A 15,399-nucleotide genomic window follows, 5' to 3' on the forward strand; every position below is an offset into this window, starting at 1 on the left:
TGCCAGGCTCGGGACTAAGGGCTTGACAGGCATCATCTCATTTAGCCCTCATAGCATCCCCAGGAGATGGGTGGGGCTCTCTCTGTCTTATACTTGTGGCATCTGAGGCTCAGAGAGGTTAGGTGCCTTGCTCAAGACCACACAGCTAGTGAGGAGAAGAGTCAGGGCGTAAGTCCAGGGAAGATACAACCCCCTCCCCCCACCTCTGTGCAGATCCAGGTAGGGAACTTCAACCAGACCATCGCCACGCTGCAGCTGGGGGGCAGTGAGACCGCCATCATCGTGTCCATTGTCATCTGTAGTGTCCTGCTGCTGCTGTCCGTGGTTGGTAAGGAGCCCCACCCTCATGTCGCTTTGCGGGGGGCAGACCTACCCCACTTTGCCTCAGCCCGTCTGAAGATCCGTGGGTAGGAGAGAAGGCATAGTGGGCCGGGGCAGACTGAACAAAGGCGTGAAGGTAGGAACGGGTGAGGCGCTCAGAGGTGGTGAGGAGTGTGCCCCAGCGACAGCACAAAGGGTGGAGGACAGCAGCTGTTGAGAAGCGTGCTGGGCCCAGACGATGGGCCCTGAGTGCCACGCAGAGGGATTCGGAACCTTGTTCTCCAGTCAGTAGGGCCTGCTGAAGGTACTTATAAGAGGGCTGTTCAGGGAAGATTAACCTTCCTCTTAGCTAGGCTATACCACTATTAAAATAATGGTTATGAAAGTAATGTATTCAATGTAGCATGGAAATTGAAGCCCTCATAAACTGCTGGTGGGAATTTAAATGGTGCCATTGCCGTGGCAAACGCTCTGGCAGTTCCTCGCCATGTTAAATAAAGTTACCGTGTGACCCAGCAGTCCCCGTCCTGGGTATCTGCCCAAGAGAAATGAAAACATATGTCCATACAGGCACCTGTGCATGAATGTTCATAGCAGCATTATTCATCACCAAAAGTGGCAACAGCCCAAATGTCTATCAGCTGATGAATGGATAAAGAAAATACGGTTTATCCATACCATGGGATAGTATTAAGCCATAAAAAGGAGTATATATATTTTATACATCTCGTTGTATGATATATATAGATAGATATATTACATCTCAGAGAGGGGTTGTAAGTACTGCTTTGTAATTTTTTAGAAGTTCTGACACGTGGTACAGCATGGATGCCCCTTGAGGATGTCATGATAAGTGAAAGATGCCAGACATAAAAGATCACATAGTTTGATTCCGTTTATATGAAATGTCCAGAATAGGTAAATCGATAAAGACAGAAAGCAAATTAGTGGTTGCCAGGGGCAGGAGGAGAGTGGATGGGGACTGACTACTTGTGGTTATGGGTCTTCAAGGGGCAGGGAAAGTGCGCTAAAATTAGGTAGTGGTGATGGTTACACAACCCTGTGAATATACTAAAAGCCATTAAATTGTATGCTTTACATGGATAGACTATATGGCATATGCATTATATCTCAATAAAATTGTTTTTAAAAAAGTAATATATTCAATATAGAAAATTTAGGGAAAACTGGGATAGAATATATAATATATAAAAATATTATATATATATATATATATTTTTGGCTGCGTTGGGTCTTTGTTGCTGTGCATGGGCTTTCTTTAGTTGCGGCGAGCGGGGGCTACTCTTCGTTGCGGTGCGTGGGCTTCTCATTGCGGTGGCTTCTCTTGTTTCGGAGCACGGGCTCTAGGCGCGCAGGCTTCAGTAGTTGTGGTGTGCAGGGTCAGTAGTTGTGGCTTGTGGGCTCTAGAGCTCAGGCTTAGTAGTTATGGCGCACGGGCTTAGTGGGATCCGCGGCATGTGGGATCTTTCCCGACCAGAGCACGAACCCATGTCACCTGCATTAGCAAGCGGATTCTTAAGCACCATGCCACCAGGGAAGCCCCATGTATATTTTATGCATCTCATTATATGAGATATATAGAGATATGTTACATCCCAGAAAGGGGTTATAATATAATACTGCTTTGTAATCTTTTAAAAGTTTCTTAATTCACAAGTAATACCTCGTCGTTGTAGAAAGAACTGAAAATGCTAAATAGCAGAAAGAGAACAGAAATCCAGTTTACCACTATTTTTTTTTCACTCAAGTAATTTTTTTAAATTAAGTTTTATTTTATGTTATAGTTGATTTACATTGTTGTGTTAGTTTCAAGTGTACAGCAAAGTGATTTAGTTATACATAAACATATATCCATTCTTTTTCGGATTCTTTTCCCATATAGGTTATTAGAGTGTTGAGTGCAGTACCGTGTGCTATACAATAGGTCCTTGTTGGTTATCTATTTTATATAGTAGTGTGTGTATGTTAATCCCAAACTCCTAATTTATCCCTCCTCCCACCTTCCCCCTTTGGTAACTGTAAGTTTGTTTTCAAAGCCTGTGAGTCTGTTTTGTAAATAAGTTCATTTGTATCATTTTTTTTAGATTCCACATATAAATGATATCATGATATTTATCTTTCTCTGTCTGATGTCCTTCACTTAGTATGATCATCTCTAGGTCCATCCATGTTGTTGCAAATGGCATTATTTCATTATTTTTTATGGCTGAGTAATATTCCATGGCATATATGTACCACATTTTCTTTATCCACTCCTCTGTTGATGGACATTTTGGTTGCTCCCATGTCTTGGCTATTGTAAATAATGCTGCAATGAACATTGGGGTGCATGTATCTTTTTGAATCATGGTTTTCTCTGGATATATGCCTGGGAGTGGGATTGCTGGGTCATATGGTAATTCTGTTTTTAGTTTTTTAGGGAACTTCCATACTGTTCTCCATAGTGGCTGTATCAATTTACATTCCCACCAACAGTGCGGGAGGGTTCCCTTTTCTCCACACCCTCTCCAGCATTTATTGTTTGTAGACTTTTTGATGATGGCCATTCTGATCAGTGTGAGGTGATACCTCATTGTAGTTCTGATTTGCACTTATCTAATAATTAGCAATGTTGAGCATCTTTTCCTGTGCTTTTTGGCCATTTGTTTGTCTTCTTTAAAGAAATGTCTTTAGATTTTCTGCCCATTTTTTGATTGGGCTGTCTGTTTTTTGATATTGAGCTACATGAGCTGTTTGTATATTTTATAGATTAATCCCTTGTCGGTCACTTCATTTGCAAATATTTTCTCCCATTCTGTGGGTTGTGTTTCCGTTTTGTTTATGGTCTTTTGGGTTTTTGTTTTTGTTTTTGCTGTGCAAAAGCTTTTAAGTTTAATTAGATCCAGTTTGTTTTTTTTATTTTCATTACTCTAGGAGGTGGATCACAAAAGATAATGCTGTGATTTATGTCAGAGAGTGTTCTGCCTATGTTTTCCTTTAAGAGTTTTATAATTTCCAGCCTTACATTTAGATCTTTAATCCATTTTGAGTTTGTGTATGGTGTTACAGAATGTTCTAGTTTCATTCTTTTACATGTAGCTCTCCAGTTTTCCCAGCACCACTTATTGAAGAGACCGTCTTTCCTCCATTGTATAGTCTTGCCTCCTTTGTCATAGATTGATCATAGGTGCGTGGGTTTATCTCTGGGCTTTTTATCCTGTTCCATTTATCTATATTTCTCTTTTTGTGCCTGTACCATACTGTTTTGATTACTGTAGCTTTGTAGTATAGTCTGAAGTCAGGGAGCCTGATTCCTCCAGCTCCATTTTTGTTTCTCAGGATTGTTTTGGCTATTCAGGGGTCTTTTGTGTTTCCATACAAATTGTAAAATTTTTTGTTCTAGTTCTGTGAAAAATGCCATTGGTAATTTAATAGGGATTGCATTGAATCTGTAGATTGCCTTGGGTAGTATAGTTATTTTCACAATATTGATTCTTCCAGTCCCAGAACATGGTATATTTTCCATCTGTTTGTGTTATCTTCAATTTCTTTCATCAGCATCTGATAGTTTTCAGGGTATAGGTCTTTCACCTCCTTACGTAGGTTTATTCCTAGGTATTTTATTCTTTTCTATGCAATGGTGAATGGGCTTGTTTCCTTGATTTCTCTTTCTGATCTTTCATTGTTATTGTATAGGAATGAAAGAGATTTCTGTGTATTAATTTTGTATCCTGCTACTTTACCAAATTCATTGATTAGCTCTAGTAGTTTTCTGGTGGCAGTTTTAGGATTCTCTATGTATAATATCATGTCATCCGCAAACAGTGACAGTTTTACTTCTTCTTTTCCAATTTGTATTCCTTTTATTTCTTTTTCTTCTCTGACTGCCGTGGCTAGGACTTCCAAAACTATGTTGAATAATAGTGGCAAGAGTGGACATCCTCGTCTTGTTCCTGATCTTAGAGGAAATGCTTTCAGTTTTTCACCATTGAGAATGATGTTTGCTGTGGGTTTGTCATATATGGCCTTTATTATGTTGAGGTGGGTTCCCTCTATGCCCACTTTCTGGAGAGTTTTTATCATAAATGGGTGTTGAATTTTGTCGGAAGCTTTTTCTGCATCTATTGAGATGATCATATGTTTTTTATTCCTCAATTTGTTGATGCGGTGTATCACACTGATTTTTTTTTTTGCAGATATTGGAAAATCCTTGCATCATTGGGATAAATCCCACTTGAGCATGGTGTATGATCCTTTTAATGTGTTGTTGGATTCGGTTTGTAGTATTTTGTTGAGGATTTTTGCATCTATGTTCATCAGTGATACTGGCCTGTACTTTTCTTTTTTTGTAGTATCTTTGTCTGGTTTTGGTATCAGGGTGATGGTGGCCTCATAGAATGAGTTTGAGAGTGTTCTTTCCTCTGCAGTTTTTTGGAATAGTTTCAGAAGGGTAGGTGTTTATCACTATTTTAAACAAACACACATTTCTTATTATAAGAATGGGACATGGAGCCTTATTTTCCTGGCCGTTTCCCAAGCCCTTGGCCCTGTAGTTTTCAACCCACTGGGGAGGAGAGGACCGTGAGCTGAGGCGCCCGCCCCAAGGAGCTGGAGCTGAGGGGCGCAGGCAGGACCTCTCCCTTCAGGCCCAGGCCCTGCACAGGGCAGGTACCGACAAATGCTCTCCGAAGGGCTTTCATTGGCCTGACCCGCCTCTCTGCTGCCCACAGCCCTGTTTGTCTTCTGCACCAAGAGCCGCCGCGCTGAGCGCTACTGGCAGAAGACACTGCTGCAGATGGAGGAGATGGAATCCCAGATCCGAGAGGAGATCCGTAAAGGTAGCGGGTGGCGACCATGCGGGACCTTGGGCCTCGGCTTCGCCATCTGACCCACTCACAGCCACTGCCTGTTTACCAGGCTTCGCTGAGCTGCAGACGGACATGACGGATCTGACCAAGGAGCTGAACCGCAGCCAGGGCATCCCCTTCCTGGAGTACAAGCACTTCGTGACCCGCACCTTCTTCCCTAAGGTCAGTTCAGGCCCCTGCCGGCTACTTCAGGAGCTCCTCGACCCCTCCCTGGGCCCTGAGAATCTAGAGGGCACTTCTGCGCCGATGGGAGAACTTGACAAGTGCAGGCTGGGCCCCTTGAGCAGAACAAAACCTGCACGCCCGCCTGTGGCAGCCTGGGCCCCTGCCCTGGCCTGCCGAGGGAGAGGGCCCAGTTTCCCCCACTTTCCTTCTCTGCTCACTGATGTTTTAACTGTCCATACAGAAGCTGGCTGCCAGGCCCACTTTTCTCCTGGGGTGCTGGGCATGCCTCCCCTCTCAGGGGGGGAGTATAGGCACCAGTTCACTGCCAGCCCCTCTCCTCTCTGGGCCCCTTCCCAGGGAGGCCTCTCTGGGTCTCCGCATCTCCTCCTTCTGTCCACTGGACTCTGTCCCATCCCTTCCATGCCTCTTGTGCTGTGCCAGGGGCCGCTGCCTTGTCCCCACCTTCCCTGGCCTGTCAAGAGCGTTTATGCCAGTGGCCAGCACCCTCCTCTGGCCCTGTCCACACTGTTCTCCATGCAGCAGCCACAGAGAGCCCATATTGTGGTCGCTGCAGGCATTTCTCCCTCAGTGTCCCTCATTCTGCACTGAGCTGCGTTTGCTTCCTCTTAAGCCTCGTGCACCCCAGCTTTGCCACACCTTGGCTCATGCTGCATCTGCTCCTTTTCCTCCAGGAAGCCCCCGGGGACTCCCCTCCCCTCTCCTCTGGAGTCCTATGGCACCTGGGCGTGGCCCACTGCCTCTTCTTCCTTTGTAAAGTGGGCTTTTGCATTTGTCGCGCGGCCCCTGCATGTGTCAGGGGAAGGTGCAGCCCTGCCGAGATGCTGGGGGTCTGCGGCCCTGCTGAGGTGCTGGGGGTCTGCTTCCACAGTGCTCCTCCCTCTATGAAGAGCGTTACGTCCTGCCCTCCCAGACCCTCAACTCCCCGGGCAGTTCCCTGGTGCAGGAGACCCACCCACTGCTGGGAGAGTGGAAGGTGAGTAGCCCTCCACCCGTGTACACACACACACACACACACACACACACACACACACACCTGCCTCAGGGCAACCCCATCTCTCTCTGGGCCCCACTTTCTAGCTTATCTGACCCATTGATCCTAATCATGGGAAGTTGGGAGGAACCTGCCATTGGATGGTAGTGAGCCCTCCATCGCAGGAGGTATTCAAGTGGCCATTCAGGGTGTTCTATGTGCTGACTCCCAGGCCAGGTAGAGAGGGGAGAGGATTGGGTCCCCCTGGACATCCCACTCCCCCTGCTGCTTAGAGAATGGAAGGTGAGAGGGTCCCCCACACAGGGATACTGGGTTGCCTTCAGGCACCCTTGCCCGAGCCGCACTTTCCAACTCAACTGAGCCACTGTTCCCAGTCACAGGGAGGTAGGCGGCGTCTACCACTAAAGGTAATGAGCTCCCCCTCCCAGGAAGCATTCGAGGAGCCATTCAGGGCATCTTAAGTGCTGACTCCTAGGCCAGGCAGAGACACTGGACCTCTGTGGACACCCCCTAACTGAATGCTTCCGCAGATCCCCGAGAGCTGCCGGCCCAACATGGAAGAGGGCATCAGCCTGTTCTCCTCGCTGCTCAACAACAAGCACTTCCTCATTGTCTTCGTCCACGCGCTGGAGCAACAGAAGGACTTCGCGGTGCGGGACAGGTCAGGCTGCGAGGCTCCGGGGGAGGGCGGGGGCCTGTCGGAGGCCACCCAGCCGGTCCTGGGTCTGCCTGGCTGGATCCAAGGCTGGGCCAGTTTCCAAATCACCATGTCCTTGGGACAGCTGGCATCTCCCCAGCGTCAGACCCTGGGTCCTGGGGCTGTGGAGGTCCTGAGACCCCCTCCCCATTCTTCCCCTTCCTGGTCTGCTTGCCCAGGAGAGGGCTCGTGGGCATGGCGGTTGCTGTGCGTGGTAGGGAAGGTAGCCCATTCTCCAGCGAGATTTTAGTCACACTCACCCGTCTGCATCCAGCGACAAGGTAGCAGCAGAACCCCCACTGCGTGGTCCTCAGAGCCCAGGGCCTTGCGGTGCGGGCGGTGCTGACGCCCCCCGCCCACGCCCGCCCACAGGTGCAGCCTGGCCTCCCTGCTGACCATTGCGCTCCACGGCAAGCTCGAGTACTATACGGGCATCATGAAGGAGCTGCTGGTGGACCTCATCGACGCCTCGGCCGCCAAGAACCCCAAGCTCATGCTGAGGCGCACGGAGTCCGTGGTCGAGAAGATGCTCACCAACTGGATGTCCATCTGCATGTACAGCTGCCTGAGGGTGAGGGTGCCGGGGTGCGGGGCACCTGTGGCGCTGCCTAGACCTGATTTCATTTTATTCTCATGCCAACTCTGCCGAAGGGATTATCGTGTTCTTTGTGCAGATGTGGAATGGGGGGCTCAGAGGGCACAGGGACAGCCCCATAGGATCCATCATACAGATGGGGAAACTGAGGCTCAGAGAAGGCCTGACTTCCTGCAAGGGCTCAGAGCAAGCCCAGGACGGAACAGAGGCTGTGTCAGTGGCATTGTTTCAGAAGATTGTTTTCTCAGTCCTCACATGCCCCCTGATGTGCCTTTGAGTCCAGCTCTGCCACTTCCCTGCTGGGTGACCCTGAGCAGGTTGCTTGCCCTCTCTGAGCCTCGGCAATGAGAATGACACCCCGTACCTGGAAGGGTTGCTGGCATGATGAAATGAATGTGGCCACCCACATTAGGCGATGTTCGAGCTTGGAGTCCACAGAGACACCTCTGGGTGGAGGGTGGGAGTGAGGCAGCAGCACCAGGATCAAAAGGAGGGTATTAAGCAGGCAGCCACAGAGGTATTGGTAGAAGCGGGTAGCGAAGGCGTTCCAAGTTGGGGCCGGAATCTGGAGTGTAGGCTGGAGGCCAGGGGCTGGGCCAGGGGCTGGGCCAGGCAGTCTGGCCTCAGCCTCTGACAGGCCCACACCTACCGCAGGAGACGGTCGGGGAGCCGTTCTTCCTGCTCCTGTGCGCCATCAAGCAGCAGATCAACAAGGGCTCCATCGACGCCATCACAGGCAAGGCCCGCTACACGCTCAACGAGGAGTGGCTGCTGCGGGAGAACATCGAGGCCAAGCCCCGGGTGAGCCGGGCGGGCAGGCGGGCAGCCGGGCAGGACGTCACGGGCTGGGCTGGCAGGGAGGGGTCCCGCACCCCCGGAGAGCCCCGGCTCCGCTGCTGATCGCCCCCCCCCCCCACTTCCCACAGGCTGTCTCCCCTCCAGGGCGCAGTGGGCGCCCGCTGACCCTCCCCCTCTCTCCTGCAGAATCTGAACGTGTCCTTCCAGGGCTGCGGTATGGACTCGCTGAGCGTGCGGGCCATGGACACAGACACGCTGACGCAGGTGAAGGAGAAGATCCTGGAAGCCTTCTGCAAGAACGTGCCCTACTCCCAGTGGCCGCGTGCCGAGGACGTCGACCTAGGTGGGCAGGGCAGGGGCGGCTCCTGCCTTGGGCACACACACTCCCGCCCCTCATCAAATGTGCGCTAACTGTGGCTCTGGGGACGTGAAGACAGATCAGCTGCCAGGAGCTCCATTTGGGGCGGGGAGGGGAGACAGGGCCTGCGGTGGGAGGTCGATGCAGGCTGCTGCCAAGGTGGGCGGGAGAGGCCTCCCCAGCAGCTCTGATATCCCAGTGACAGCCCCGAGGATGAGGCCTTTCCAGAGCTCCTGCTCTGCGCCCGGCGCCCTCTCCCCTCCCCGTCTCCCAGATGGGGAAGTAGAGGCTCAGAGACAGGTGTGGGTGCCGCCGGTTCTCTCCTCGTGTGGCCCGCTGGGTGCCTGCCTCCCCGCGGCCCCTGCTCCCAGCCCTGATGCCCTGCCCCCTGCCCACAGAGTGGTTCGCCTCGAGCACGCAGAGCTACATCCTGCGGGACCTGGACGACACCTCGGTGGTCGAGGATGGCCGCAAGAAGCTCAACACGCTGGCCCACTACAAGGTGGGCCCCGGCTCCACCCAGCTTCCGCCACTCCCACCCTCCCTGACCTCCGACCTCTGACCTCGGCCTCTCTCCCCATCAGATCCCTGAAGGTGCCTCCCTGGCCATGAGCCTCACAGACAAGAAGGACAACACCCTGGGCCGAGGTAGTGCTGGTGGACGTGGGGAGGGCCCCTTCTGAGCGGCCCCAGTGGGGAAGCTGAGGCTTCAAGGGACAGGGCTGGGCCGGGCTGAGGCTCCCTGCTGGGGGCGGGGCCGGGGCCCCCCTGCCGCAGGGCTGCTTGGCAGGGCCTGTGGCCAGGCCTCTCAGCGCTGGTTTCCTGCAGGCAGCAGAGAGAGGCCCCAGGAGGGTGGGATGTGATTCCAAGAGGTCTGGGCAGCCGCCAGGCCATGTGGGCTTTGGCCTGTGTCCCCGCCTCAAACCTCCCATCCATACCTTCAGATGCCTCAGGCCTGGGGTCCTAGGCTCCTTTGGGTCTTGGGGTCCCCTCCGGAGGCAAGGAGCAGGCTCTCGGGTCTCTCCCAGTGAGGTCTGGGCTGGGGGTTGAGGGCAACCACCCTGCCCTACTCGGGGGCCGTGCCCATCTCCATCTGTGACTGTCTCCCTGCTCCGGCTGTCACCTTGTGGATGTTTCCGTCTCTGTCAACGCCTCTGTCTTTCTCTCTCTACCTCATTCTCTGTGCGTTTCTCTGGTTCTCTCTCTCAGCTCTCTTACTTTGCATTTTTCTCTCTCTGCCTTGTTCTCTCCACACGTCTGTTTGGCTCTGTCCATTTAGCTCAGTTTCTTTCTCCATCTTTTTGTCTCCATTTCTGTTTCTCTCTCTCCCCACTCCTCTCTCGTTTATTTATTGTGTGTGTTTTCCCTCTCGCAGTGAAAGACTTGGACACAGAGAAGTATTTCCATTTGGTGAGTGCCCTGCCTCCGGCCCTGGGGGTGCCCGCCCTTCACTGGGTGTCGACTGGGCTTCCTGCCACCCTGGGCCTCTGGGGGCAGTGCTTGCAGGCCCTGGGAAAGGCTGGGGTGGGGAGTGGGAACGGGACCCAGGGTAGCTCACGTGCACCACAAAGAGAGCCCAGTGCCCACGGGGGCAGGGTAGGACCGCCCACGGGCGGCCGGGGATGGTGCCTGGCGCCAGCACTGACCACTGACCACTGCCCCGGCCTCCCAGGTGCTGCCCACGGATGAGCTGGCAGAGCCCAAGAAGTCCCACCGGCAGAGCCACCGCAAGAAGGTGCTACCGGAGATCTACCTGACTCGCCTGCTGTCCACCAAGGTGGGCCCACCCTCATCTCTGTGTCCTCACTCCAGTGGGTCAGCTGTGACCACACACTTGGAATGAGGGGGACAGTGCTTCCCCTGTGGGGCCAGCCAGGCTCTGGGGCGAGAGGCTGAGGGTGTTGGGTCCCAGCTGAGGAGGGGTTTGCTCCCAGCATGAAGGGTGCCCGATGACAACTTCTTTATCAGCCCGTGTGACACGGAGGGCAGCAGAGGCCCAGTGATGCCCCCAAGGCCACACAGCTGGGGCAGCAGAGTGGGCGCCTAAGAGCTCACACTCCAGCCCAGCAATTCCCTGCTCTATGTCTCAGTCCTTCCAACACCCTTGTGGGGTAGGTTTCACAAACCCGTTTCACAGACAGGAAGACCAAGTCCCAGAGAGGTTAGATGACCAGCCTGATGCCACGTAGCTTCCCCATTCACCCAGCACTGCTCAGTCCCAGCACCACGGGCTCCCCTGAACCGCCAGAGGTGCCTGCTTACCCCGCGCCGTGTGCTCCTGGGCTGACGGCGGCCACCTGCTTCCATGCAGGGCACGCTGCAGAAGTTTCTGGATGACCTGTTCAAGGCCATTCTGAGCATCCGTGAAGAGAAGCCCCCACTGGCTGTCAAGTACTTCTTCGACTTCCTGGAAGAGCAAGCAGAGAAGAGGGGGATCTCAGACCCTGACACCCTACACATCTGGAAGACCAACAGGTGGTGGGCCAGTGTGGTGTGGGTGGGAGGCCAGGGGGGAGGGCTGTGTGGCTTCACTGTATCATTGGGGGCAGCAGTGGTGCAGGGGTTCAGAGCCTGGTCTCTCAGCCCACCGGCGTGGGTTCAATCCCTTATGCCATTCCAAGCTGTGTGACCTTGGGTAAATGACTTAACCTCTCTGTGCTTTAGTTTCTCCTAGCTATAAAACCAGGGCAGTAAAAGTAACCCACTTTAATTGTAAGAATTAACTAGAAGTGAGCATTGTCTAAGTTTTGCCCTTACCATCACTCTCCTCCACCCCTCTGCGGTGGGCACCATCAGCTCCGTTTTACAGATGAGCACACTGAGGCTTGTGGAGATGTTCCTGCCCCCGATCACATCCCTCCTTTGAGGCACGTTTTAGCTTTTCATGGTCACAAACCCCAACAAGAAGTTGTTGAAAACCTCAGCCTAACCCTCAGAAAAAAATGCCACAGACCTAGAAGTTTCTGTGTAGTTGCAGGGGCTGCTCAGGGCCCTGGGTGGGGTGGGGTGGGGGGGTCCGTATGTCCCAGGCTGCCCAGTCACTGGGGAGGAGGGTGTTACCAACCCTCTGGCCTCCTGAGGCTAAGGATCCAGGCCTCTCCCTCCCTCAGTCTGTCTTCCTGGTGACCCAGCTAATGATGGACTTCCCACAGCCATGCAGGGGCTGGAGGAGGAGCCATGGGCTGCTCGGCGGGGGCAGGGCGGGGGTTCTAATGAGAACCAGGACTGGCTCCCTGGCTCCAGGCTGCTGCGTGAGAGCGGGCGACACTGCAGGGGGTGGGGCGGGCAGTGAGGGTGAAGTCAGGCCCTGCAGCTCCTGCCTCAGCCCGTGGCCCTCTCCACACAGGAAACCCGGCTCCCAGCCCCTCTGCTGCCCAAGCCGGCCAGGGATGGCCCTGAACCCCATTTGTGGAGGAGCAAACCGAGGTTTCCAGAGGTTCCGTCCTGTGACTAGTCTCCGCTGGCCTCGAGGGGCAAAGCTAGCCTGTCCTCTGAGCCTGCCTACCTCCCTGTCCCAAGCCCCCTCGGCAACCACTTCCTCCGCTGCCCACCCTCGGGGTGGGCTCACGCCGCTGCCTCTGTCACTCTCTGTCCCACAGCCTTCCTCTCCGGTTCTGGGTGAACATCCTGAAGAATCCCCAGTTTGTCTTTGACATCGAGAAGACGGACCACATCGATGCCTGCCTCTCAGTCATCGCACAGGCCTTCATCGACGCCTGTTCCATCTCCGACCTGCAGCTGGGCAAGGTCAGCTGCTCCTGGGCAGGCCACCTGGTGCTGATGGGGACGGAGATCTTTCTGGGAGGGGAACCAAAAGAGCTCAGATCTGGGGGATGTGGGATGAATGGGGTCATCAGAAGGGGGGACTCCCAGAAACCGGCACCCACAGTCAAACTACGTGGCCGCAGGCTGGCTGCAGCTGCCTCAGGTGTGCCCCGCCCCAGTTCCCCACACCGAGGCCCTGGAGCCAGGCCAGGAGAAGCCAGAGTGAACATGGAAAGCCTGCGTGGTCTGGCACACCATCGGAGACCAGTGGGCTCCGGGCGGCAGCCCTGATAGTCAAGAGCCATCCAGTGGGCACTGAGTGAAGGGGTGGGCAGAGGGGAGCACAAGTGACCAAGACCTTTGAATACACGCAAGAGGGAGACCCCTGAGGCATCTGTCTGCAGGGAGAGGACCCAGCTGGCTTTAGCGGGCACGGAGGAGAGAGAGCGGCATTCCAGGCAGAGGGAAGGGCCTGGGCCGGGCAGGGAGGCTGTAAGCGTTAATGAGACGGTAGAGTTAGACCTGCCCCTGCAGGAGGGCGGGTGCCTGGCCCTGCGTTTAGCCCATGACTTTCAGAGGCCACGAGAGGCAGAAAATGCCGTCACCTCTCACACACTATATCGGAAGGCAGGACGCCCATGACAGAGAACTGGGAGCATACTTGGCACGTTTTGCTTTCAGGCGTAGGAAACATGTGGTGGGAAATATTCCACTGAGACAGCAATCAGGCTTCCAGAAATCTTAGCCACCAAGACCCATATCCCTAAGCAAGGATACAAACAAAACAGCCTGCGTGTCAAAGAGCTGGCACAAGCCCATGCACTTTTCCCCCTAAAAGTCGGTCCCCCTTGAGGTCATCACCCTGACAGTTCCGTAGAAAATGGGCAGGGGTTCCAAGTACAAGGGCAGAGAGGAGAGGGGTGGGGGGCCCTGGTCCAAAGCCCACAGGGTGGGGACGTTCAGTGATGGGCTCGTTTGTGTGGTGGGAGAGACAAGGGCTCGTCCAGGAGAAGACGAGTCTGTGTCTTACTCCCTCACTCCTCTCTGCCCAGGACTCACCAACCAACAAGCTCCTTTACGCCAAGGAGATTCCCGAGTACCGGAAAATCGTGCAGCGCTACTACAAACAGATCCATGACATGACTCCGCTCAGTGAGCAGGAAATGAACGCGCACCTGGCAGAGGAGTCACGGGTGCGGCCCGCTCCGTGGGGACCTTGCCGGGCGGGGTGGGGGGGCGGGGCGGGCAGGACTTGACCGTCAGCGAGGGGCTGCGTATAAGCAGCGGGTCTTGGCTGGGCTGGGCCTGGTTTTGACCATGGAGTCAACCTGCCTCCAACTCCCGCCTTGTCTTTCCTCATAGAAATACCAGAATGAGTTCAACACCAACGTGGCCATGGCAGAGATTTATAAATATGCCAAGAGGTATCGCCCACAGGTGAGTAGCCCCCAGTGCGAGGCCCCCTCGGAGCTACGATGCCCCCATGTCAGCCCTGTTCACCGCCACCTGCTCAGGGAAGCAAACCCGGGGTGAGGGTCCCTCTCAGGCATTCATATCCCCAGGACGTTTCTGCTTTGGGGGTGGCCACCAGCAGTGGAAATCCAGGCGGTGTGTTCTCCACCAGGATGTGTGGTGGGACCTGGGGGTCCTGGGCCCGGGCTTTGGCCCAGCTCCTTCCGCTTCCCCCTCAGATCATGAGCGCCCTGGAGGCAAACCCCACAGCCCGGAGGACGCAGCTGCAGCACAAGTTTGAGCAGGTGGTGGCCCTGATGGAGGACAACATCTACGAGTGCTACAGCGAGGCCTGAGCCTGGGGGCTGGCAGGACGGGCGCCCTCCCTCGACTTCGCTTTGTCCCCAGTGCCTCGGACTCTGGCTGGGAAACGACGCAGCACGAGGGGCCTCTCTGAGCCAGCCAGAGGAGCCCCCAGCCCTGGCCCCTTGGGCACCGTCCCCTCCCACCTGCCCCCAGACCCGGCTCTGGGCTGGGGACTCAAATGCTGCAGCCGTTCCCTCAGTAAGGCTCCCACCGTCCACCCAGCACAGCCTGGACGGTGCCCCACTTGCTCTGCCCTGCACGGCCCAGTGCTAACGAACCCACCGATGGGCGAAGAGGCCGCCCAGCCCTGAGGTCGCAGCTGGAAACACTACCTCATCCTACCCGGTGGAGGCGAGGCCCCTTGAACCAGCCCTCAGCTGGTTTCCGCTTCAACCACCAAAATGTTGTCCCCGTCTCTACTCACCTGCAGAGGACCCTGGCCACACGCCATCCAGCAGTGTCAGATTTCTGTTGCTCGAGCGGCCACTGGCCAAGTGGGCAGCATCCACTGCCCGCGGGAGGCTCCGTGCTGCCCCGGGAGCTGGGCGGGCAGGGGCCTAGGGGACAGGTGCTGGGCGATCCTGGTCTCGAGGGAGGGGAGGGGGCTGAGTTGCACCGAGGCTGTAGCTGGGCTACTTGATCTTGCTGGAAGTGTTTCTAAAGAGAGCACCATTTTTTGTTGTTTTTTTTTTTTAAAAAAAAGCTTTTATATATTAAAAAACTTATCACACGCCAACTGTGAATAGCTGCCACTAGTGCAGAGGACCCGGGGAGGGGTCCCAAGGGGCTCCCAGCGCAACACTGGAAATGACTGTTCCAGGGGACAGGCAGACCTGGCAGAGACCCCCGCGCCCTGAGAACACCGTCCTTTCTGCTCTGTCAGAAGCGGCTGGCTGGGGCCAGTGCTGGGACAGGTCGCAGACCTTGGGGCTGGGCTGGAGGGGGAGGCTGGGATGCTCTGGAACCTTCTTTATAATAAAAGCCTAATGGGAAAACCTGCCG

General features: G+C 54.6%; 1 protein-coding gene across 1 annotated transcript in view; it reads left to right on the top strand.

The window, feature by feature from the left end:
- Nucleotides 1-15,397, top strand: part of PLXND1 (plexin D1) — a 53,026-nt gene extending 37,629 nt beyond the window's left edge. The window contains exons 20-36 of the mRNA XM_082345696.1: nt 214-328; nt 5,052-5,159; nt 5,239-5,351; nt 6,244-6,348; nt 6,897-7,027; nt 7,436-7,634; nt 8,313-8,459; nt 8,643-8,799; nt 9,213-9,316; nt 9,399-9,462; nt 10,190-10,224; nt 10,487-10,591; nt 11,126-11,289; nt 12,414-12,561; nt 13,632-13,772; nt 13,942-14,016; nt 14,271-15,397. Of these exons, the coding sequence (XP_082201822.1) occupies nt 214-328; nt 5,052-5,159; nt 5,239-5,351; nt 6,244-6,348; nt 6,897-7,027; nt 7,436-7,634; nt 8,313-8,459; nt 8,643-8,799; nt 9,213-9,316; nt 9,399-9,462; nt 10,190-10,224; nt 10,487-10,591; nt 11,126-11,289; nt 12,414-12,561; nt 13,632-13,772; nt 13,942-14,016; nt 14,271-14,387 (2,028 nt within the window). The 3' untranslated portion in view covers nt 14,388-15,397. The remainder of the gene's footprint in view (nt 1-213; nt 329-5,051; nt 5,160-5,238; nt 5,352-6,243; nt 6,349-6,896; nt 7,028-7,435; nt 7,635-8,312; nt 8,460-8,642; nt 8,800-9,212; nt 9,317-9,398; nt 9,463-10,189; nt 10,225-10,486; nt 10,592-11,125; nt 11,290-12,413; nt 12,562-13,631; nt 13,773-13,941; nt 14,017-14,270) is intronic.
- The last annotated feature ends 2 nt before the right edge of the window (nt 15,398-15,399 follow it).

The sequence above is a fragment of the Balaenoptera borealis genome (genome assembly GCF_965194805.1).
Source record: "Balaenoptera borealis genome assembly, chromosome: 12".
NCBI classification, from domain to species: Eukaryota; Metazoa; Chordata; class Mammalia; order Artiodactyla; family Balaenopteridae; genus Balaenoptera; species Balaenoptera borealis.